The sequence below is a fragment of the Pan paniscus genome, chromosome 10, assembly GCF_029289425.2.
Source record: "Pan paniscus chromosome 10, NHGRI_mPanPan1-v2.0_pri, whole genome shotgun sequence".
Lineage (NCBI taxonomy): Eukaryota > Metazoa > Chordata > Mammalia > Primates > Hominidae > Pan > Pan paniscus.
In genome coordinates, this window is record NC_073259.2 from 133030225 (window position 1) to 133052505 (window position 22281).

At 54.0% G+C, this 22281-nt stretch overlaps 1 protein-coding gene across 2 annotated transcripts in view; it reads right to left on the reverse strand.

The window, feature by feature from the left end:
• Positions 1-1836: 1836 nt before the first annotated feature.
• The window catches only part of DHX37 (DEAH-box helicase 37), a 44821-nt gene continuing 24376 nt past the window's right edge, over positions 1837-22281 (reverse strand). The window contains exons 12-27 of one of the 2 annotated variants that reach the window (XM_003817856.4): positions 22052-22137; positions 20926-21070; positions 20188-20264; positions 19652-19884; positions 15749-15860; positions 12466-12572; positions 12128-12316; positions 9097-9221; positions 8890-9006; positions 7408-7580; positions 5703-5817; positions 5426-5563; positions 5162-5256; positions 4999-5072; positions 3097-3194; positions 1837-2900 (exon numbers count right to left, since the gene is read on the reverse strand). In XM_003817856.4, coding sequence (XP_003817904.1) covers positions 2815-2900; positions 3097-3194; positions 4999-5072; positions 5162-5256; positions 5426-5563; positions 5703-5817; positions 7408-7580; positions 8890-9006; positions 9097-9221; positions 12128-12316; positions 12466-12572; positions 15749-15860; positions 19652-19884; positions 20188-20264; positions 20926-21070; positions 22052-22137 — 1970 coding nt within the window. In that variant the 3' untranslated portion in view covers positions 1837-2814. Of the gene's footprint in view, positions 2901-2925; positions 3195-4998; positions 5073-5161; positions 5257-5425; positions 5564-5702; positions 5818-7407; positions 7581-8889; positions 9007-9096; positions 9222-12127; positions 12317-12465; positions 12573-15748; positions 15861-19651; positions 19885-20187; positions 20265-20925; positions 21071-22051; positions 22138-22281 lie in introns of those variants that run through there. The other variant, XM_063593763.1, reaches the window with a different exon arrangement.

Here is a 22281-nt window from a genome sequence, read left to right on the forward strand (position 1 = left end):
CCCAGCTCCTCAGGAGGTTGAGGTGGGAGGATTGCTTGATCCTGGGTGGTCGAGGTTGCAGTGAGCTATGATTGTGCCACTGCACTCCAGCCTGGGTGACAGATAATGTCTCTTTTAGAGACAGTAGGGAGGGTCTTTTAGGGTCGCAAGACCATTCGGGGGAAAGAACTGCCTCTTTGACAAATGGCGATGGGACTGAGAACCACATGTAAAAGAATGTTGACCACCTGACCACACCATATATGCAGAAATTAATTCAAACTGGATGAAAGTTTTTTTTTTTTTGAGACTTTGTCTCAAAAAAAAAAAAAGAAAAGAAAAGCTAAATGACATTGGCCAGGCAATGGTGCTCTTGGTTTTTTTTTTTTTTACTCTTAGGTATATACCCAAGAGAATGGAAAATACACATCCACACAAACAAAAACCTGTACATCAATGTTCACAGCAGCTCTATTCACAATAGCCAAAAGACGGAAACAAATAAAAATGTGGTCTATCCATACAATGGGGTATTATCCAGCCATAGGAAGGAATGAAGTACTTCAGGAGCTCAAGACCAGCCTGGGCAACATAGCAAGAGCTGTCGCTACTAAAAATTTTAGCCCAATATGGTGGAGTGTGCCTGTAGTCCCAGCTATTTGGGAGGTAGGAGGATCACTTGAACTCAGGAGATGGAGGCTGCAGTGAACTAGGATCGCACCACTGCACTCCAGCCTGAATGACAGAATAAGATCCTCTTGAAAAAACAAGCAACAAGCCAGGCGCGGTGGCTCACACCTGTAATCCCGGCACTTTGGGAGGCGGAGGCAGGTGGATCACGAGGTCAAGAGCTCGAGACCATCCTGGCCAACATGGTGAAACCCCGTCTCTACTAAAAATACAAAAATTAGCTGGGTGTGGTGGCATGTGCCTATAGTCCCGGCTACTCGGGAGGCTGAAGCAGAAGAATCGCTTGAACCTGGGAGGCAGAGGTTGCAGTGAGCCGAGATTGCGCCACTGCAGTCCAGCCTGGTAACAGAGTGAGACTCCGTCTCAAACAAACAAAAGCAACAAAAGAGATAAATGTCCAGAACGGGCAAATCCAGAGACAGAAAGTGGATTCGTGGGGCTTGGAGCTGGGGAACTGGGAGAAATAGGGGCAGACTGCTGATGGGTACAGGGTATCTTTTTAGAGCTATAAAAATGCTCCGGAATCAGGTCATGGTAATGGTTGCACAACTGTGATATACTAAAAGCAACTGTATACCTTAAAATGGGGAATTTTATGGTGTGTTAATTACATAACATTTTTTAAGAAGAATTGCCTAATTACAACTGTGGATGCTCTGCTGTGGTTGTGGAGTGCAATGAGGAGGCAGGGACGTCCCTGAGGAGGCTGCCTTGGCGCCTGAGACACTGGTGGGAATGATGGCTTCCGCTTTCATCTCAGAATTGCTAGCCCATGTGCGGTGGGATTTTAGGAAAGCTGGAGGTCAGTACTTACGAGTGGGAAACAGCCCAATTCTACATGTTAGTGAGGAGTTCAAGTCCTCCTCAATCACCGGGCGGGTCAAGCGAAACGTGTCTGCAGGCTGCCCTGGCTCATGGCCCTGCCTTGGGCTCCTGGGGAGGAACATAGAGTGAGAAGGGCCGGGCTGCCATCTCGGCTCTGGGGCAGGTGGGGAGAGGTTGCTGCTTGGGCTTTGAGAGCAGCCAGGGAGGTAAGTAAACCCAGTGAGGAGAGGCCTCCTTAAAGCAGACAGCAGTGCTGGGAAGGCAGGTCGGCCACCAGGCCACGTCCCGGGACAGCACACTGGCCACCTGGGTGTCCTTCCCCAAGTGCATTCCACAACACAATCTGGGTGCAAGGAACATTTTATTCCGTAACTGTCTCCACCGAAGCCGCAGAAGCAAAGCCAGGAGCAGAATCCATTCTGCCAGCGCTGGGCTCTGGGGAGACATCTGTGCCCTCACCATGGAGGACAGAAGGCAGGGGCCTCCCGACTCCTTGGTCCTGCCTGGGGTGCTCCTGTCCCTCTTTCTTGCTGGGGGACCTACCCCACCCTCCCCCTCCCACCTCAGCCACAGAGGAACAAGGGAGACAAACTGAGGGCTCTGCAGTCCCCGTTCAAGGCCAACATAATAGTCGTGTGACCCCAGCCCAGCTAGGCGCATCCTCTGCGGCATGGCAGCGGTGACCAAGCACAGCCAACGTCAGCTCCGCTCCCTGCCGTCTGAGAGCTGACCACAGGCAGATGAGATGCCCACTCCCTGTTGCCATAACACAGGAAAGGTGTTGGCGGCCACCCTCCCAAGAAGGCATGGAGCCTGGGGGCCCCCAGCCAGGCCCCTCAAGGTCAACACAGAGCTCGGTGGCTCACCTAACATCTGGGACGGCTGTGAGGCCAGGGCTGGGCAGCCCTCTCTGACTCTGGAGAGGGAAGAATTGCAGGAAGGAGGCCCTCCACGTGCCTCCTCGGCCTTCTGGCAGGGCAGGCGGGGAAGGGACTGCAGAGATCTCCAGCCCTGCTGCTCCACAGGGGACTAATGTAGTCCAAAGAGCACACTGAACAGAACAGCGTCCAGCACGTGAGATGAAATCATCATCCACCATATAATAAACAGTTCAAAAAGTCACCCCCAGGCCAGATGGCACGGGCGGCAGCACCCTTCATACGGGATCGAGCTCTCATGGATGAGGGTTCCCAGGGCTTGACCCACTTCCTGAGAGCAGGCCACGAAGCCCATGCCAGGTGGTCACGGTCGCACGGTGACAGGCTGCTGCCAGCCCTCCAGTCCCCAAACCAGTCCTCGGCCCTGCAGCCAGGTTTCTGGTCAGTGGACAGTGGTGGGGGGCCAGGCTTTCTCGATATCGGGGTGCATGGCCTGTGGAAGCCACTCACAGTACTCAGCCAGCAGGTCTGCAGGGGAGGGAAGGAGGACAGTGTCAGGGTGACCCTGGGCCCAGGGACTCTCCTCAGGTGGCAAAAAGCTGGCCAGCAGCTGTGGGGCCAGATCCTTCTGCCAAGCCAGGGCTGACCGTGCACAAAGCACAAAGCCCCTGCCTCAGTGACCCCATCCTGTCTACTCCCACCCCCTGGCCTTGGTCAAACTCACATTTGGGGTTTTTCTTCCAAGCAGCCAGCAAGGCTTCATGGCAGTCAGCCTTCTCTGCAACCAGGGCTCGCAGAAGGCTCTCCGTACGGGGCTGCAGCCTGTGGGGCAGGAATGCAGGTTGGTGGCAGGCAGCCAGGGCACAGACCGGCTGCTGCTGGGGGCCCGAAAGCAGGGCAGGCATCACCACCCCACCAGCCCCACCCAGGAGGGTGAAGAGCTGGCTGGGCATGGTGACATGCACCTGTAGCCCCAGTTACTCAGGAGGCTGAAGTAGGAGGATCCCTTGAGCCTGGGAGTTGGAGGCTGCAGTGAACCATGACTGCACCACTGCACTCCAGCCTGGGCAACAGGGCAAGAACTTGTCTCAAAAACAAACAAACTGGCTGAGCGTGGTGGCTCACGCCTGTAATCCCAGCACTTTGGGAAGCTGAGGCAGGTGGATCACCTGAGGCCAGGAGTTCGAGACCAACCTGGCTAACATGGTGAAACCCTAGCTCTACTAAAAATCCAAAAATATTTGCCGGGCATGGTGGCAGTCACCTGTAATCCCAGCTACTCAGGAGGCTGAGGCAGGAGAATCACTTGAACCCAGGAGGCAGAGGCTGCAGTGAGCCAAGATCACGCCATTGCACTCCAGCCTGGGCAACAAGAACAAAACTCGGTCTCAAACAAACAAGCAAACAAACAAAACTCAAAAGCAAAAAAACATAATTCTCTAGACAGGCCTTCTAAAAAATAAATAATAATAATAAAATAAAAGAGAAGGCAAAGGGTCCCCTTCCCCTAATCATCCCGGGACAGAAGGCTCTAGATCCCACCTCCTCCCATCCACCCTGGCTGCCTCTGGTCCACATTCCTGGCCCACCAAGGCTGCTCTGTGCATGCAACTTGTCTCATCTAGAACCTTCCTCCAGATTTGTGCCCAGCTGCAGCCCTGGCTCCTTTGAATCTGCCCAGTGAGGCTCTCCCCGACCAGCCCAGTCGCACTCCACCCCCTGCCCACCGAGGCCTCACTCATGTCCTGCTCTGTCCCTCTGGGGCCGAGCAATGCCGCTGTGGGACAGAGATCGTGTCTGTATCCCAGCCCCGAGAACATGCCTGGGACAGGGCCACACTGGAAAACGTGAGCTGAGTGACTGACACGGCTCCTGACAGCCCAGCAGCGGGTGCTGTGCCCCACATCCCCTCTCGAGTCCCTGGCACCTGCCTGCACCTTGAGGCCTGCCTCCAGTGCCCCAAGCCCCTGCACCATAGGCCCCACCAGCCCCAGGAAGGGGGAGGTGTCTGTGGGTCTGGACCACAGGCAGGAGGAGAGCAGAAGCAGGAGGCAGAGGGCAAGGGTGAGCCCTGAAGCAGAGGTGGTGGGCGGGATGGGGCAGGGGTCTGCTCAGCTGGGAGGAAGTCCCCAGGGCCAGGAGGGCAGGATGCCTCCCACTGACACCTGGCGGCTCTGTGGGAGCTGCCCAGTGTCTCCCCTATCCCAGATTCATGTCCACCCAGAACATCAGCGTGTGACCTTATATGGAAAGAGGGTCACTGCAAATGTCATGAGTTAAGGAGAGGTCATCCTGGAGTAGGGTGGGCCCTGAATACAATGACTGGTGTCCTTATAAGGAGAACACAGGGAGGGAGACTAAAGACACACAGAGAGATGGCCACGTGAAGATGGAGGCAGAGACTGGAGTGATGTGGCCACAAGCCCAGGAGGCCGACAGAGGCAAGACGGACCCTCCCCGAGAGCCGCTGCACAGACCGTGGCTCTGCAGAGCCTTCAGACCTGAGCACAGACTTCTGATGTTTTAAGCCTCCCTGTGTGTGGTGCTTTGTCCCGGCAGCCCCAGGGAGGTCATTCAGGCCTCGGACCCCTCCTGCCCACTGCGAGGCTCCCACCGAAGGCAGTACCTGGCCCACGTCTTCAGCATGGTGCCAGGGCTGGACAGCAGACAGCTCTGGTATGAGGCCAGCTTGCGGAAGACCTGATGAGAGACCACAGGAAGGGGTGAGGCCCGGGCTGCTGCTGCCCACGGTACCCGAGATGAGGGTCTGGAGCCGCTGTGCCACCTACCTGCCCTTCCAGCAGGAACCGGGCAAAGTGCTTGTAGCGGTCAATCCCCTCTGGAAAATCCACCTCGATGGCAGGGAGCGGCCAGCCCACGCGATCTAGAAGGTGGGAGCCAGTGAGACAGGGACCCTCCTGCAGCTGCCCTCCCGAGTCCCATCCCTGCCCCACCCGAGACACACACGTCCGGGGGCAGGGGACAGGACCGTGTGTCCGAGAAGCCCATGGCTGCAGGAGGCTCAGGTTGCCCAGGACACTGCCCCAACTCACAGAACACGCTGGCCCGGTGACACAGCACCCGCCCCCGCTCGGGGCAGTAGGTAGGGGCTGGTTCCTCCAGGGGCTTGTCAAACTGGCAGTAAGAGGGCAGCAGGGCCGGGATCCACTGGACCTCCACGCTAGAGACGCCTGGGGGCCGGGGGAGGAAGCTGGGGTTACAGTGGCACCCTCCGTGGGAGGGGCTGCCATGCCTCTGCCCCAGGGTCCCAGCCACACCCCCATTAGCGTCACCATCGGGGGACAAGGGGCTGTCCGCAGGCCTCGGCACCTTTCATGTACATCTTGGTGGTCTCCACGATTTCCTGGTAGACCACAAACTCGGGGAGCTCTTTGAAAAGGACGGAGCTGGGGTGGATGAAGACAGGGTCGTCGAGGAGAGGGGTCTGCAGAGAATGGAGAGTGATGTGGTCAGGGAAGAACCCATGCCCAGGGGCTCCGCATACTTTCAACCCAGGAGAAGAATCTGATTATCCACTCCAGCCGCAAAAGTGGGAGAGTGCTCCATCTGCCGGGAAATGCGGCCCATCCACACACTGGAGTCTGATCCAGCCGTGAAAAGGAAGGAAGTGCCGGGTGCGATGGCTCACGCCTGTAATCCCAACACTCTGGGAGGCCGAGGAGGGTGGATCATCTGAGGTCAAGAGTTCGAGACCAGCCTGGCTGGTTTCACCATGTTGGTGAAACCCCATTTCTACTAAAAATACAAAAAATTAACTGGGCATGGTGGCACACACCTGTAATCCCAGCTACTCGGGAGGCTGAGGCAGGAGAATTGCTTGAACCCGGGAGGTGGAGGTTGCAGTGAGCTGAGATCATGCCATTGCACTCCGGCTTGGGCAACAAGAGCAAAACTCCTTCTCAAAAAAAAAAAAAGGAAGCACCGACACCTGCCATGGCGTGGATGGGGCTTGAAAGCATCACACTAAGTGAAAGAGGCCAGACATGAAAAGCCATGTATGTTAAGATTCCACTCATGCCAAATGTCCAGAACAGGCAGATCCACAGATGGAAAGCAGGATCATGAAAACGGGGGTGACGGGGAACTGGGGACTCACAGCTTACAGATGTGGGGTTTCTTTGTCGGGTAATAAAAATGTTCTAAAGTTAACTATGATAATGGTTGCAAAACTCTGTGAAAATACTAAAACCCACTGAATTGAACACTTTAAATGGGTTTAAATGCAGGCCAGATGCAGTGGGTCACACTTGTCATCCTAACACTTTGGGAGGCCAAGGTGGAAGGATTCCTAGAGGCCAGGAGTTCAAGACTAGCCTGGGTAACACTGCTTGTAAGCCCAGCGTTTTGGGAGGCCAAGGCGGGCAGATCACTTGAGGCCAGGAGTTCAAGACCAGCCTGGCCAAAATGGTGAAACCCCTTCTCTACTAAAAATACAAAAATTAGCTGGGCATGGTGGCACACACCTGTAATCCTAGCTATTTGGGAGGCTGAGGCAGGAAAATTGCTGGAACCCAGGAGGTGGAGGTTGCAGTGAGCTGAGTTCGCACCACTACACTCTAATCTGGGCAACAGAGTGAGGATCTGTCTCAAAAAAGAAAACAACAACAACAAAATTAGTCGGAGGTGGTGGTGTGCCCCCTGCAGTCCCAACTACTCAGGAGGCTGCGGCGAGAAGGTTATTTGTGCCTGGGAATTCGAGGCTGCAGTGAGCTATGATTGTGCCACTGCACTCTATCCTGGGCAACAGAGCGAGACCTTGTTTCTAGAAAACACAAAAAACCCCAAAAGAGTTTAAATGCTGTGTGAATTCTATCTCCACTAAACTGTTATTAAAAAAAAAAAGTTGGGAGAAACTAACCAAGGAAGATGTGATTCTACTGCAAGCCCCACTTGTTCCTCAGTGGTGACCCACAGCTGAGAGGGAACAAGCCTCCCCAGACCCTGAGGGCCCAGCCCGCCTGCCCCTCGCCAGGTGCCCCAAGCTACCCGGGCAGGGAGGCGGTGGGGGCCGCACCTTGTAGGCGTTCCTCCACTTGTCCTCCAGCATCTCCTCGCTCTGGACCCTGCGGGCCAGGTGGTCCCCCAGGCCGGCCGTCACGATCTGTCGCAGGTAGGTCACCTGGCTCTCGGTGGGCGGCTGCATCTTGGGATCCACGAAGAGCTCAGCCTCGGGGCACACGGCATTGACTGAGGGGAGAACCAAGAGTGAGGTCGGTGGTGGCAAGGCCCGGAGCCAGCTCTGCCCTGACCTCCTAGAAAGTCCCAACCATGCTCAGTGCTCTAGCCTCAGCCACCTGCTTGTCTCAGCCCCTCCCCAGAGGCCACCAGCAGGACCCAAAGCCCCCAGCAGGCAGGATTGCAGCCGCCCCCCCATTCCCTCCTCCTCCCTTGGGACAAAGCCCCACGTCCTGCCTGGGCAGCAGAGCATTCTTCCAGGAGACAGCCCTCCCCTAACACCCAGGTGGCCTCAGACTCAGTTCTGGTCCATGATGTGAAGAAGGAAGTTGCGGCTGGAATTCCTGGAAACGTTCAATACGGGAACAGGACAGCCGGTGGGTGCCCTGGCCTCATCCTTCCCTTCTCTTGCCTGGAAGGCAGAGGTGACTAAGCCTCCAACTACCTCCTCAGCCCAAGAGGTGACCTTAGGATGGAAGGCACAGCGAATGGCAGGAGGATGGCAGCAGAGAAACGCCCTGGGCTGCTGACTCAAGTGACTTGTCTTCCTTGCAACAATAAAGGTCTAATGTCACCACGCTACTGTAACCAGCGCTGTCTGGAGACTGACTGCAATTCTAAGCTGCTGCACCTGGAATGGGGCTGCTCTGGAAAGCCACAGCCAGAAGGACACAGAGCATGGTGACAGGGCCACCACCATGCACCTGGCGCTGGGAGAAGGATCGGCCGGAAGAGAGCCATCAATTCTGGCATCAAACCCTGGGATCTGCTTAAATGGAAGGCAAATTCTCCACTAGCCTTGGGTGCAAGAACGTGGCCTGCCCAGAAGAGACCCAGTGTCCACGCTGCCCTCTCTACGCATCGTCCTCTTGCCATATGTTGGAGGACATTTCCTTCCTCTCAAGCTTCCCTGGGTGTTGGTGGCAGGAAGTATTTGTGCTGCTGAGCTGAGGTAGAGTCCAGGGCAAGGCCTCATCCTTCTGCATGAGAAGGGTCTGGGGGACATGTGGGAGGGAAGAGGGGTCCAGGCCACAGTGGTGATGGAAAACGGCAGGGGGTATCGCCAGGGAAAAGGTGAAACTGAGCGACGACCTGGTGGGGGAGGGTGCAGGCTGGTGGCTCGAATCTGTTAGTGCCCTGCTCATGTGCACATTCCCTTGTTCCTGGAAAAGCTTCCCAAGTATTGATTTAGGGTTATAAATACATTTTGGTGCGTAGCAAGTTTGCAAACACGGACTCTATGGATCACTTTTTTAAACATTTCAGGTGCCCAGGTCAGGTTGCCCGCCGGGTGCAGCGGCGTGCCGGCGCGGGGCCGTACCTGCGGTGGTCAGCTGGCCCCGCAGGCGCCGGATCTCCATCATGGCTTTGTACCGCAGCCCGTTGGCTTCGCAAAACTGGGGTGTGCAGCCGGCATACTCACAGGCTCCCACGGCACCTGGGGGACGAAGAGGGGGCATGCTCTCTCTCTGACCCATCCCAGACCTGGGTGACCCTCCCGCCACCCTCCAGCGGGCAGGGCACAAACCCAGCAGCACCATGAGGTCGCCGAGCTTCAGAGAAGCCCCCTGCCCTGCCCAGGTCCTCTTCATCTGGGCCACCCGGGCCCGCTTGCTCTTCAGCCTGGCGAGCTCCTCGTCACTGGCCGCTGGTCTGCAAACACACATACATACTGTCTGGGCTGGGGCCTCGGCTGCGCTCAGGGCCTCAGCGCGGGGAACTCCTTTATTCATCGGGACAGGCTCAGAGGCCTTGTGGGGTCACTGATGAATGTAATTAAGGTATTAAGGTCCAGCTCAAAATTCACCATTGGCAGCCACCGCTGCACTGTTGTTCTTTTTTTTTTCTTTTTTTTGAGACAGAGTCTCGCTCTGTCGCCCAGTGCAGTGGTGTGGTGTGATCTCGGTTCACTGCAAGTTCCGCCTTCCGGGTTCACACCATTCTCCTGACTCAGCCTCCCGAGTAGCTGGGACTACAGGTGCCCACCACCAGGCCCGGCTAATTTTTTGCATTTTTTGTTTAGTAGAGACGGGGTTTCACCGTGTTAGCCAGAATGGTCTCGATCTCCTGACTTCGTGATCCGCCCGTCTCGGCCTCCCAAAGTGCTGGGATTACAGGCATGAGCCACCGTGCCCGGCCACTGCACCATTTTTAGGTAATAAAAAACTCTGCAAACTGCTTAAATAGCTGCCAAGGGTGGACTGAATAAATGAATGATGCCAGTGGCTTCCAAACCTGAAAATAATACTAACACTTACATATGTGTCAGGCACGGCTCAAGGCACTTTGCTTGTGTTAACTCATTTAATTCTACCAACAATCCAATTATTATCATTATCATCATCCCCATTTTCCAGATGGAGAAAATGAAGCTCAGAGTGGTACAGTCACTTGCCTAAGGTCACACAGCTCAGAATGGCAGAGAGAGATTTGAACCATACCTGAGCTCTCAGTCACCACGCTACAGAGCCTTGACACCAGCATCACGTGGGAGTCTTAGAGATGCTGGGACCAGGAGATCTGGGCAGAGGCCAAGACACCTGGTTTTCAAGACCTTACATGTAATGGTTAATTTTGTGTCCACTTGACTGGGCAAAGGGATGCCCAGATAGCTAATTAAGCCTTATTTCTGGGTGTTTCTTTGAATTGGTGACTGGCATAAAGCTACTGCCCTCCCCCAATGTGGGTGTGGGCCACATCCAATCCACTGAGGGCCCAAGTAGGCAGAGGAGGTGTGACTTCGGGCTCTGCTGACTGTGTGAGCTGGGTCTTCCCTGCCCTCGATGCTCCTGGTTCTTGGGCCTTCAGACCCCGACTGAAACTGACACCACTTTCTGTTTCTCCAGAGAACCCTATTATTCTCCCCCAAGGGATTCTGATGAATAGCTGGGATTACAGGTGTCCATCACCATGCCCGCTTTTTGATTTTTAGTAGAGACAGGGTTTCACCATGTTGGCCAGGCTGGTCTCAAATTCCTGACCTCTCAAGTGATCTGCCTGCCTCGGCCTCCCAAGTGCTGGGATTACAGGCGTGAGCCACCATGCCCGGCTAAAGCTGCTTTTGAAGTTCAGATGCACTGACCCTGAAAAGATACAGGACCATCTGATCTCATTTCCTCAAATTAAAACTCTGTCCGTGCAGAGCACAGGGAAAGGTCTGGAACTCCACTGGCCAATACAGTGGCCACTAGCCACATGTGGCTGTTTAAATTTAAACTATTAAAAATAAGTAAGGTTTTAAGTCAGTTTGTTGCCGTAACTGCCACATTTCACAGGCTGAGGCCACGTGTGGTTAGTGGCTGCGGTATGGAATGGCCCATGCAGTGACGTGGCCTAAAGCAAAGTTCCTGGTTAGGGTGGGTGGGACTGGGGAGGGGAGGTGGTGGAGGATAAACAAAGAAAAACCATCCAGATCTCAACAGATTCCCCAGTGTCCACCTAACTGCCTTCCCAACTAGTGTCTGCTCTGTCATCTGACAAGATGGTCCAAACACAGGCAGATTGACCCTAAGGGAAGCAGCAGGCTTTGCACAAGATGCAGAGGCTCACAGAGTCGATGAAGTGACATTGTGGGCCTGCCTGTACCATTCACAGTGGACGAGAGATGGTGGCAGCAGAAGCCTGGCTCACAGCTGAGGGAGAGATGGTCAAAACTGATGGCGTGAAAGGCGGTTTCAGGAGGAATGATGTGAACGCTGAAGACTTACCAAGCCCTTGAGAAACTCAAGTTGCTTCCAGAAATCTCTGCAGAAATGACCCCTTTTATCATTAAGCTGCCAAAGGCAGATCTACGCAATAGGATGCCAGGAAATTATTAAATAATTGTTCATTCTAAGAATTAGCATGTAGTCATAATCTATAAGTAAATTTTGTTAAATACACAATGCACTAAACATACTTTCAACATACTTTCACAGTCTTAGTGTCACTTTTCTTTTTCTTTTTTTAGAGAAGGGTCTCACTCTGTTGCCCAGGCTAGAGTGCAGTGGCACAATCTCAGCTCACTGCAACCTCTACCTCCTGGGTTCAAATGATTCTTCTACCTCAGCCTCCCGAGTAGCTGGGACTACAGGCATGCACCACCACGCCTGGCTAATTTTTGTATTTTTTTATACAAATGGGGTTTTACCATGTCCAGGCTAGTCTCAAACTCCTGACCTCAAGTCTCAGCCTCCCAGAGTGCTGGGATTACAGGTGTGAGCCACCGCACCTCGCCTTAGTGACACTTTTCAAGGGTACTGCTTTTCCCTATTTTGGTCTATGTTTTAAATGGTTTCACTCAAAGTGTCCTTTTTTGGAATCTATGACCCACTGATGATCGGGGGGATCCCCCCACCTCCTAGTCTATTTGATGTGACGTATAAGGGGCAGCAGACAGGCACCAACACGGCCACTGCAGAGATCAGAATACCGAAGGGCTCAGAGAGAATGAGGGTCTTGCAGGAGGCTACCCAACACGCCGGTGATTCCCTAGGAAGCCGGGGTGCAACTCGGCTCTCAGCCCGGAGCCCCCGTCGGAACTGAGCTTGGCCCTGAGTGCCCAGCCGCCAACCTTGTACCTGTCCAGCTCCTCAAACAGCTCCCGCACCGTCATGCTGGCCACGATGGTGATGGCATAGGGCAGGCAGCCGTGTTGTCGGCTCAGCGCCAGCATCTTAGCGTAGCGGGGTGCCACGGGGAACGTGGCCATTGTCCGGCCCAGCGCAGTGATGGGGCAGCTCAGCCGGTTCTCCTGCAGTTGCTTCACCCTGGAGATGGAGGTGGTGGTGGCAGTGCTCTGAGAGGAGCTCTGGAGCCACAGCTGGGAGGCCCCACGCTTGAGGCAGCTCAGGCCCAGCAAAAGGGAGAAAGGGCCCTGAACGGGGCAGGAACTGGGCTCTGCATCTCTTGGCCTTACCTTTCTGCTTTCTGGGGCGGTTGCAGGGCACCCAGTGCGATCAACAGCTCCTCGGCGGCAAGAAGGGCTTCCACGGAGGGGGGCGTCGGGAAGGGGAAGTTGATGACCTGGGACACAAGGAGACGTGTGGCAGGGACAGGGTGAATGCCAAGAACAGGTCCGGTGCTCCCTGCTCCGTCTGTGGCAGGCACTCCCTCCAGCCCCTCTCTCCGGACTCAGCTCATGCCAGTGGGGACACAGGGGCCTGGGGCACTCTCAAAGGCCAGGTCCCAGTGGAACCCCAAAGCCTCCTTCACTCACTCACCTCATCCATTCACTCAAAAACACGTCCCAAGCACTGGCTAGGCACTGAGGGCTGTGCTTTGCCCCCGCTGGGTGCTTTTTTCGGTTTTTAACAGACTATTATACTCATGAGGACTGAGCGTCATTTGACCAGGAGGGGCCACAGGTAGTTAGTGAGGCATAATATGAATAAATTGGCCTGGTGCGGTGGCTCACGCCTGTAATCCCAGCACTTTGGGAGGCTGAGGCGGGCAGATCACCTGAGGTCAGGAGTTCGAGACCAGCCTGACCAATATGGTGAAACCCCCCATCTCTACTAAAAATACAAAAATTAGCTGGGTGTGGTGGCGCTCGCCTGTAGTCCCAGCTACTTGGGAGGCTGAGACAGGAGAATCACTTGAACCTGGGAGGTGGGGGTTTCAGTGAGCCGAGATCACACCACTGTACTCCAGCCTGGGTGACAGAGTGAGACCCCATCTCAAAATAGTAATAATAATGTGAATAAATTTATCACAATAGCCAAAAGATGGAAGCAACCCGCGCGTCTGAATGGAGGAGCGCATGAACAAAACGTGGGCCACCCATAAAATGGACAATGATTCAGCCGCGAAAAGGAGTGAAGCAGCGACACGCGCTACACCATGGATGGACCTTGAGAACATCATACTTGGGGAAAGACGCCAGGCACAAAGGCCACGCGTTGTAGGATTCCATCTGCATGAAATGTCCCAAACTGGCAAATCCATGGAGAGGAGTGGGCACAGGGGCCAGGGAGCTGGGAGGTGGTGACAGATAAAGGGTACGTGCTTCCTTTCTGGGGTGATGAAAATGGCCACGGTGGTGATGTCTGCACAACTTTGTGAACACACTGGAAACTACTGACCCGCACACTTTCAATGGGTGACTGTGGTGCCTGAACTCTATCTCAATAAAGCTAGAGGCGGGGTGGTGAGCCTGCAGCAGGCACGCAGGTAGGGAGGCAATGCTAGGAACCCAGGTCTGGGGGAAGGCAGGAGGGGGCCTGCTCTGGAGCTGACTCAAGAGCCAGGGGAAGCCACTGCGGAGTTCCTACAGAGTGGACTTGATGTCACTTGTGGGAGGCACTCCCGACAGTGCTCCCAGCCACACTGAGCTCCCAGCCCAGCCCTGACACTTTTTATCCATGTGACCCACAGTCAGGCCTGTCTCAGTGTCTCAGGCTCCTCATCTGGAAAATGGGGTGATAACACTAGTAACTCCCTCCTAGAGTGGCTGGGAGGATAACCTGAGGTCACACGTGCTGAACACCCAGCACATACTTGGCATCCATGATTCTTTTTTTTGTGTGAGATGGAGTCTTGCTATATCGCCCAGGCTAGAGTGCAACGGCATGATCTCGGCTCACTGCAACCTCTGCCTCTTGGGTTCAAGAATTCTCCTGCCTCAGCCTCCCGAGTAGCTGGAACTACAGGTGCCCACCATCACGTCTGGCTAATTTTTATATTTTTAGTAGAGACGGAGTTTCACCATATTGGCCAGGCTGGTCTCGAGCTCCTAATGTTGTGATCCACCCGCCTCGGCCTCCCAAAGTGCTGTGAGCCAATGCACCCAGCTTTTTTTTTTTTTTTTGGGACGGAGTCTTGCTCTGTCTCCCAGTCTGGAGTGCAACGGCATGATCTTGGCTCACTGCAACCTCTGCCTCCCAGGTTCCAGTGATTCTCCTGCCTCAGCCTCCCAAGTAGCTGGGATTATAGGCACCTGTCACCACACCTGGCTTTTTTTTTTTTTTTTTTTTTTTGGAGACGGAGTCTCGCCCTGTCACCCAGGCTGGAGTGCAATGGCGCAATCTCGGCTCATTGCAACCTCCGCCTCCCGGGTTCAAGTGATTATCCTGCCTCAGCCTCCCGAGTAGCTGGGATTACAGGCGTGTGCCACCACACTCAGCTAATTTTTTGTATCTTTACTAGAGACGGGGTTTCACCTTGTTGGCCAAGCTGGTCTTGAACTCCTGACTTTGTGACCCACCTGCCTCGGCCTTCCAAAGTGCTGAGATTACAGGCGTGAGCCACCGCGCCCAGCCTCCCTGGCTAATTTTTTTTTTTTTTGTATTTTTAGTAGAGACGGGGTTTTGCCATGTTAGCCAGGCTGGTCTCAAATTCCTGACCTCAACTAATCCACATGCCTCAGCCTCCCAAAGTGCTAGGATTACAGGTGTGAGCCACCAGGCCCGGCCAGCACCCATGATTTTTATTAGGTGAAAAAATCAAGCCCCCAAAGCAGCATGTAAAATATCAGACAATATTCAGAAAACCACAGGAATAAAGTACAGGATGTTATGTGTTTGGAAACATAACTGGGACACAGGTCACAAATGGTGGACAGTGGGACGGGCTTCACCTTCTCCCCGATGATCTCAAGTATCTGAAGTTTTTATGATTTTGAACATATTAACATCCAGAAAAATCAGTGAGCACAGATGTTTAAAAGGCACTAGGAGACCATGTGGGTTCTGTCACTTACTAGATGTGTGTCCCTGGACAAAAACCTTCACTTCCCTGCCTCCGTTTCCTCATCAGTTAAATGGGGATCTGAATGCCCACAGGACAGCACGCAGCGTGGCACGGGGCACTGCCTGGCTCAGCCTGCCCTGGAGCAGGGGGAGGGAGGGTGACCCTAGAGGGATCCCCCCCTCCACTGGAGGACTGGGTCGGAGAAGGCTGCAGCCAGGAAGAGACGGCAGCACGTTCTGCACGCCCCACGGACGGATAGTACATGAACAGCGTGCTGGACCCTGCTGCCTCTATTCCAGGCAGCCATCCCCTGGGTGCCCACGGGGGATGCAGCACTGGGGAGGCAGCGGTCACAGGAGCCCAGAAGCCCTGGGAGCACCTGCTGATACACTGTTGTGTAAGCAGCTGCCGCAGGCCAGGCACCAGCAGACCCAGCTCTGGGCTCCCTGCCTCAGGGAAAGGGAGGTGGTCCACTGGGGTGGCTGAGAGCGGGGCTGGGGGCAGCAACTGACCTTTTCAACGTTGAGTGCCTTCATTTGAAGGATTAAGTCTTCAACAGGCCTCCGGGTGATTTCTGGAGGAGGAAACTGCTCGAAGTCACCAAAAACCGCAGATGAATACAGCCTGGACGGAGAGAAACCGGGACAACAAACACAAAACTCACACCAAAAACCACAGACGAATACAGCCTGGGCAGACAGAAACCGGGACAACAAACAAAACTCAGTCATGCCACTGGGACTGGATCTTGACCTGACAGCAGGCATGGTGCTTTACCGCTTCCTGCCTCATTCTCCTCACCTGTGAAATGCAGCTCAAATTGCAGCTGCCTCGTAAGGAATTGGTGAAAATTAATTAGCTATTATTCCACTGGCTGGGTGTGGCGGCACACACCTGTAATCTCAGCACTTTGGAAGGCTGGGGTGGGCGGATCACTTGAGGTCAGGAGTTCGAGACCAGCCTGGCCAACATGGGGAAACCCCATCTCTACTAAAAATACAAAAATTAGCCAGGCACAGCGGCGTGCATCTGTAGTCCCAGCTACTCGGGAGGCTGAGGCAGGAGAATCACTTGAACCCAGGAGGCAAAGGTTGGGGTGAGCCAGATGGCGCCACTGTACTCCAGCCTGGGCGACAGAGCGAGACTCCATCTCAAAACCAAAAGAAAAGGTATTATTCCATGTAGAGTACTTAAAACAGGGGATGGTGCATAGCACTCTACACTTTAACTACAGTTACTTCTTACTGGTTTTCTTTGTAAATTTTCTAAATTTTCTACTTTTGTAATTAACATGTAGCCCTGACAAAAGGAACAGCAATAAAGCTATTTATTACATACACGCGTGCACGCACACACACACACACACAATTACAGCACACGGATTAGGAGAAAATATTTGTCAATGACACATTTGATTAGGATCTAATATCCAGATTATATTATATAAAGAACTTTTTTTTTTTTTTTTGAGATGAAGTCTCGCTCTGTCGCCCAAGCTGGAGTGCAGGGGCATGATCTTGGCTCACTGCAACCTCTGCCTCCCAGGTTCAAGTGATTCTCCTGCCTCAGCCTCCCAAGTAGCTGGGATTACAAGTGCATGCCACCATGCCCAGCTAATTTTTGTATTTTTAGTAGAGACAGGGTTTCACTATGTTGGCCAGGCTGGTCTTGAACTCCTGACCTTGTGATCTGCCCGCCTCATCCTCCCAAAGTGCTGGGATTACAGGCGTGAGCCATGGCGCCTGGCCTAAAGAACTCTTACAGATCAATAATAAAAGGACAAATAACCTAATTAAAAAATGAGCAAAAGATCTGAATAGGCAGTTCCCTAGAAAGATGCATAAAGGGCCAATAAGTACATGAAAAGAGGCCTTCATTAGTCATTAGGGAAACATAAACCGAAGCCACAATGTGATACCACTTCACATCCACTAGGAGAGCTAGGCTCAAAAATACTGAAGCTTTCATATTAAAAAAAAAGTGGGGGTGGGTGAGGTAAGGGCACCTGTTCTCAGAACCAGGGCAGGGCTGTGTGTGACAGGAAATAGTCACACATTAAAACAAAACAAAAAAAACACCTGAAGCCAGGCACAGTGCCACGTGCCTCTACTCCCAGCTACTTGGGAGGCTGAGGCAGGAAGACTGCTTGAGCCCAGGAGGCGGAGGCTGCAGTGAGCTATACTTGGGCCACTGAACTCCAGCCTGAGCAACAGAGTGAGACTTTGTCTCTCAAAAAAAACCCCAGCAAAACAAAAATATTAAAAATAAGTGTTGGTGCTGGCCAGGCGTGGTGGTTCATGCCTATAATCCCAGCACTTTGGGAGGCTGAGGCAGGTGTTCAAGACCAGCCTGGCCAACATGGTGAAACCCCGTCTCTACTAAAAATCTAAAAATTGGCCGGGCGCCGTGGCTAATGCCTGCAATCCCAGCACTTTGGGAGGCTGAGGCAGGTGGATCACCTGAGGTCAGGAGTTCGAGACCAGCCCGGTCAACATAGTGAACCCCCATCTCTACTAAAAATACAAAAATTAGCTGGGCGTGGTGGTGGGCACCTGTAATCTCAGCTACTTGGGAGGCTGAGGCAGGAGAATTGCTGGAATCCTGGAAGTGGAGGTTGCAGTGAGCTGAGATTGAACCATTGCATTCTAGCCCAGGCCGACAACAGTGAGACTCAGTCTCAAAAACAAAACAAACAAACAAACAAACAAATTATATGCACATGGTGGTGCATGCCTATCATTCCAGCTACTCGGGAGGGTGAGGCAGGAGAACTGCTTGAACCCAGGAGGCGGAGGTTGCAGTGAGCTGAGATTGCACCACTGCACTCCAGCCTGGGTGACATAGCGAGACTCCATCTCAAAAAAAAAAAAATTAAAAAGTGCTGGTGAGGACGTGAAGAAACTGAAACCCTCATTCACTGTTGGTAGGCATGTCAAATGGGGCAGCTGCTGTGGAAAACAGTTTGGTGGTTCCTCGGTAAGTTAAACCCAGAGTTACCATACGGCCCAGCGGTTCTCTTAGGTTCCACTGCAAGAGCAATGAAACCGGAGCCAGACAAATCCTTGCACTTGAGTGTTCAGAGCAGCACTATCCACAATAGACAAGAGGTGAAAACAACCAAACGTCCACCAGCTGATGAACAGACAAACAAAACTCGGCACATCCATATGGTGTGATATCATTCAGCCACAGCCAGGAACGGGGTGCTGACACCTGCCACCCAGGGTGAGCCTTGAAAACTCACCGTGCTGAGCGGCAGAGGCCAGACACGAGGGGCCACACCTTGTATGACTTTATTGCATTTATCTGAATTGCCCACAACAGGCACATCCCTACAGACAAAAACTAGTGGACTGATGCTTGCCACAGGCTGGGGCGGGGAAGAAGAGGGGTGACTGCAGTGGTCACGGGGTTTATTTTTGGGTTGATGGGAAGTTCTGACATTGATTGTGGTGATGGTTGCACAACTCTGTGACTGTCCTAAAAACTCCTGGATTGTATGCTTTAAAATTATGTACTTTATGGTATGTGAATTATATCCTGATCGAGCTGTTAACAAACAGCACTCAAGAGCTGGCCCTGACCTCAGTAGCAGAATAAAGAAACAGTGGCCGGGCACGGTGGCTCACGCCTGTGATCCCAACACTTTGGGAGGCCGAGGCGGGTGGATCACGAGGTCAGGAGATCGAGACCATCCTGGCTAACACGGTGAAAACCCATCTCTACTAAAAATACAAAAAAAAAAAAAAAAATTAGCCGGGCGTGGTGGCAGGTGCCTGTAGTCCCAGCTACTCGGGAGGCTGAGGCAGGAGAATGGCGTGAACCTGGGAGGTGGAGCTTGCAGTGAGCCAAGATCACGCCACTGCACTCCAGCCTGGGCAACAGAGCGAGACTCGTCTCAAAAAAAAAAAAAAGAAAAAAGAAACAGTGCGAGTAGGCCAGGCATGGTGGCTCACCTGAAGTCAGGAGTTCGAGACCAGTCTGGCCAACATGCTGAAACCCCGTCTCTACTAAAAATACAAAAATTAAAATAAATAAATACATATAATAAAAATATAAAAATTAGCTGGGCGTGGTGGCGCACACCTATAATCCCAGCTATTTGGGAGGCTAAGGCAGGAGAATTGCTTCAACGTAGGAGGTGGAGGTTGCAGTGAGTCGAGATCACGCCATTGCATTCCAGCCTGGGTGACAAGAGTGAAACTCCATCTCAAAAAAAAAAAAAAAAAAAAAAAGAAATAGTGTGAGTATCTGAAAGCCAGCAAAAGGGCTGGGGAGCACCCCAAAGTCACAGGGGCCCGGCAGGACATGGAACATACTACAGATGGAGGTGGGGGTCAGCATCCTTCCTTTGTTCCTCAGTGGCTACCGCAAGGCGGCACCAACGTCCCTGAGGAGGAGCCTGGGTGACCCACCTGTAGCAGTGGCCGGGCTCTGTCCGTCCTGCTCTGCCCGCTCGCTGGTCAGCTGATGCCTGGGAGACCCAGGTGACACGGAAGGAGGATACGCCGGTGACACGGTCGTAGTAGCGCTTCTTGACCTTCCCACAGTCCACCACGTACTTGATGCCAGGGATGGTAAGAGACGTCTCGGCCACATTGGTGGCCACAACACACAACCGAGTCCCCTCTGGTGGAGGCTTAAAGACCTAGGATTCGGGGAAGGGATGGCAGGAAAACACCAGAATCAGAAAAGAAATCGTGGAATGGAGGCTCAAGGACAAAGCCAGCCAGGATGGTGTGCTGGAGACGTAGCAAGGACAAGCCATCCCATCTGGGGCCCAGTGCCTTGGGGGAGGGTTCCCTATTCTCCAAAACTACCCCAATATTCCTCAAAACTCTGGGGATGCTGATCAAACAGCAGATGGAGAGGACCACCAAGGGCTTGACCAACCCCACTGTAATGCCCTTAAAAGTGCCCCAAAAGCTGGGCACCGGCCCAGCACGGTTACCTGTGCTTGCTTCTCTGGGGCCAGCAGAGAGTACAGCGGGAGCACGTGGAGCGGGAGGGAGGCATCCGGCTGCTCACCTGGAGCGAAAGCAGAGGTCACTGGCACCCAGGCCGGGACAGATGCCCACAGGCAGGAGCTGGCCACAGCGGCCTTGCACCCCCAGGCTTCTCCACCAGAGCTCCTTTCTTTGCCCTGCTGCAGAGGCTCCCCTTGGGACCAGCCAGGCCAAGCCTGGGGGAACTGCTGAGAGGTTCCCAGGGGCTCTCTTGTCTCTGCTGCCCTGAACCGGATCTGAACCCCTGTGCTGCACAATCTCCTCCTCCAAACCCCTGGCATGGATCCCGGGGGCCTGACTCCACTCCTCGTGTCCTGGCAGCATTGTGGTGGGGTCAGGCTGAGCCCGTACTGGGGTACTCTCTGCTGCCCCACTCAGCCCCTGGCTGGGCACAGCAGGGCACTGGGTCTGCCTGCATTCAGGGGGCCCCTGCGAGCACACAGAGCTGGGCAACACCCCCGGGCTCTGGAGGCCTGCGTCCCTCAGCAAGGGGTTGGCAGCCCCCATTACATTCAACATGGCAAATGTTTGAGGCCTCCTCGTGCCAGGCAGTTTCAAGAACTCAGGAAGCATCGGGGACAAAGCTGCTAGAACCCCGGCCCCCGGGGGGCCCACAAGGGCTCTGGGCACATCCTCAGGGCAGAGATAATGAACATGAGCAGGAATCGGTGCTCGGGCCACACCTCCATCTTGCCCGCCATCCCCCAGGTCCAGATCGAGGTCGGAGTCCAGGGCCCCCTCTTCCTCATCCACTTCTGCCTCCCTGTCCTCATCGCCTTCGCCTGCCGGTAACACTGAGTAATGATCCAAGTTGATCTGGGGCAGCACCTACGGCAAACAAGACATAGACACCTGGGCTGCAGGGATCCTGGGTGTGAGGACGTGGCACGTGCAGGAAGACAGGTGCCCTCTCATGGAAGCCCCGGTCCACACCCATGGGCCATGCAACCCGGGGCAGGCCACATAATTCTCTCTTCCTGCCAGAATTTCCCCACCTAAACATTGGGGACTATCATAGACCTTGTCTCCCAGGCTGGTGGGAGGGTTGTGTGAACACACGCGAGGAACCTGGATCGCTGCCTGACACATCGGTAGTGCAACAGGCAAGTCAGAGACGGCTGAGTGCTTACGCTACCATCACGGAGCACAAGACCCACGGTGCCTTCACACAGAGGCTAGAGGAAAGCCCCTCCCAGCCCAGCCATCCCAGAGTAGCTGGGAGTACAGGTGCACACCACCATGCCTGGCTAATTTTGTATTTTTAGTAGAGACAGGGTTTCGCCATGTTGGTCAGGTTGGACTTGAACTCCTGACCTCAGGTGATCTACCTGCCTCAGTCTCCCAAAGTGCTGGGATTACAGGCATAGCCACCACGCCTGGCCTTCTTTTCCTTTTCTGAGACAGAGTCTCGCTTTGTTGCCCAGGCTAGAGTGCAGTGGGACCATCACAGCTCACTGCAGCCTTGACCTCCTGGGCTCAGATGGTTCTCCCACCTCAGCCTCTGAGCAGCTGGGACCACAGGCATGCGCCACTGCACTGGATTAATCTAAAAAAATTTTTTGTAGAGACATGGTCTCACCATGTTGCCCAAGCTGGTCTCAAACTCTAGGCCTCAAGCGATCCTCCCACCTTGGCCTCCCAAAGTGCTGGAATTACAGGCATGAGCCACTGTGCCTGACCAGGAACTGGATTTTTAACTTCATTTTATTCCAATTACACTTAAACCTAAGCAGCCACATGGGGCTGGCAGCTGCCATCCTGGACAACGCAGCCTTACTCTCCAGGAGTCCCTGCCAGCCCCCGACGTACCTCAGCCCGCGCCTTCTTGGCCCTGGCCCTTGACTTCTTAAACTTCCGCATTTCCTCCACCGAGTCTTTCTGATCGTCGTCCTTTTCTGGGAGAGGGGCAGGTTGGGGAGAAAGGCGTCTGTGGCCGGCGTGGTCGCCAGCACACTGCTCTTTGTTGTTCAAGGCATGGCCACTCAGTGGTGGCCATTTATTCGGGGGTGAGGTGGGGGATGGCAAAGGTGCTGATGCTT